This window comes from Crocuta crocuta, unplaced genomic scaffold (assembly GCF_008692635.1).
Source record: "Crocuta crocuta isolate KB4526 unplaced genomic scaffold, BGI_CrCroc_1.0 scaffold119, whole genome shotgun sequence".
NCBI lineage: Eukaryota > Metazoa > Chordata > Mammalia > Carnivora > Hyaenidae > Crocuta > Crocuta crocuta.
Genome location: NW_027551562.1, coordinates 588,770 through 591,005, shown reverse-complemented (window position 1 = coordinate 591,005; position 2,236 = coordinate 588,770). Strand labels below are relative to the sequence as shown.

Below are 2,236 nucleotides of genomic sequence, written 5' to 3'. Positions count from 1 at the left end.
TCGAGTATTGGGGCCCCCTGGAGTGGACTCTGTTCCCGGGACTTGGGTGGCTTCCCCGCTCATTGTGTAAGTGCTCCAGGAGGAAGGAGAACTCCGGAGCCTGGGGGTCTGTCTGCTCTGGGGCCGTGGAGGACGTCAGGGCTCTGCGCTGGACGGAGAGGGGTCTGCATTTACGTGTCCCCCTCCCCACCCCGGCCCCGCCAGCCTTGGGGCCCTCTGCTGGTCACTGAAACTCCACAGACGTCACTTCTTCCTCACCTGGCGGTGGGGCAGCGAGACTTAGGTTGAGAGCTCCGTATCCCATGAGAAGGCTGACAGGTTCTCTGGGGACAAGGTCATGCCAGGTGCTCTCAGTCGGCACCTCTGTGGACGGGTGTCAGGGGGGAAGGGCAGGACCTGTCCGGGGCCCTCGCCAGCCACACAGACTTGAATTGTGGAAAATAGACCTTAATCTTTTGTTAAAGAAATTTTGGAAGGGTTTTTAGAGAATTCAGCAAACTCCTGTGATTTCCTTGAATGTTCTGCTACTGATGATATTCTAGCATTGTGAGATTCTAAATGATTCTTATTTATTAATCAGCACCGGCTCTGCAAAGACTGCCCTTGGTCCAAGAGTCCTTCCTAAACTACCTCAGAAAGGTAAGACCCCTGTCTCTCGTGTTCACGTAAATAGAATGTCACTGTGCCCTCTGGGGGACAGGCGTCTCTGTCTCTTTAGTTCGTGGCTTGGTCCCAGAGGCCTGAAGCAGCACCCGGCATGTGGTAGGTGCCCAATAAGCGTTTGTTCAGTGAAGAAGGATATTTATAAACTCGGACTTTGTGGTTAGCAGAACACCATGCTTTTCCTAAAAGCCACAGTCCTCTGGAAGGCTGAGATCAGCCCTAGGATTGGGGGTGCCCCTCCTTCTCTTGCGCGCGGTCAGAGAGACCTGGGAACCGGTACTAGCTCTCCTACTCACTCGCCCTGCGGCCTGGACAGCAGACCTGGAAGCTTCCCGAAGCCTCCGATTCCTCACGTGTAAGGGTGGGTAAGAACACCTGCTTCGTGAGGCTTCGCGGGGACGAGATGAGGTCATGCTTCGGAAAGCCCCTCGCTGCTGGGGTGGCATCCCTCATGCAAAGTAGAGGGACTCGCGCTCTGAGCAGGACAAGAAAGCAGTGTCTCTAAGTGCTGCCTCCTCGCCAAGCAAAGACACTCGGTCCTTTGACCGAATCTTCTTTAACCGTGATGAGCTTTCCATCCGAAAGACCCGCACGTCCGTCGCCTTATCTGCTCCCTTTTCTGTGTTCCCAGCCCGGGCTTGGGAGTTGCGCGAACACCCCCAGGCGTGCTCAGTTCATTCTGTCCGTTGTCACTGAGGCCCATGAGGCCAGAGGGCCCACGTCAGGTGCAGGTGGAGGCTCAGGACTCGTGGCCGCTGCGTGGGTTTTGGTGGCCATGACAAGACCTTTGACCCCAGTAGTCAAAGTTTGGGATTCGTGGCGGGAAGCTGGGATCCACCTGCTCCAGAGGCCTTTAAAGTGACAACTTCGGAGACGTGCTGGCCAGGCTCCTGGGTGGTACGAGGGAGTCCCAGGTGGCTGCCAGGTCATTCTCTGTGGAACACAAAGGAAGCTTCCCCTGGATACAGAGTCTTTATCTCAAGTCATTGTTTTATTGGGGTTTTGTTTTGTTTTTAACTTCTGCCCAAAGGGCCGTCCTGATCCCAGAGAAGTTTGAGCTGTTTCCTGGCCCTGTTGCACTTCTCCATAACTGGCCCCACATCCAGCCCTGCGCTCTTCCCCAGCGATCACGCCCCACCACTGACCCCCTCCACTTTCCCACCCAGACACCCCCGCCGCGCCCACCGCCGCCTTCTCACTGTCCCACACCCCCTCCTGAGCCAGCATCTCCGCAAATGCTCTCCCTCACCTTCCACACCCCTTCCATGCTGGCTGCCCGCTTGCCCAGCTCTGGGCTGGCTCCACGCACTTGGACGTGCCAGAGGAGCACAACCAGGACGGCGGCTCTGCCCTGCGTCCTGACCGCTGAGCTCCCATGGGCCTCCGGTGCGACCTGGCGCCCTCCATCCGCGGGATCCCCCGACTCGCCACCACCCTAGCCCTCCTCTCCTTTACACCCCCCGTTCTCTTCAAAACAGCTTCGCTTCTGCTTTCTCCATGAACAGGACATGAGCCCATTCCACCCCACGCTCCTGCACTTGGGACCCAGGAAGCGGCAGGCCGTGTCCTAGGG

General features: G+C 57.6%; 1 protein-coding gene across 3 annotated transcripts in view; it reads left to right on the top strand.

The window, feature by feature from the left end:
* ASAP1 (ArfGAP with SH3 domain, ankyrin repeat and PH domain 1) overlaps window positions 1-2,236 on the top strand; it is a 309,560-nt gene that overhangs the window by 296,826 nt on the left and 10,498 nt on the right. For all 3 annotated transcript variants that reach the window (XM_077750030.1, XM_077750027.1, XM_077750029.1), the window contains one exon: window positions 581-639. In XM_077750030.1, the coding sequence (XP_077606156.1) occupies window positions 581-639 (59 nt within the window). The remainder of the gene's footprint in view (window positions 1-580; window positions 640-2,236) is intronic.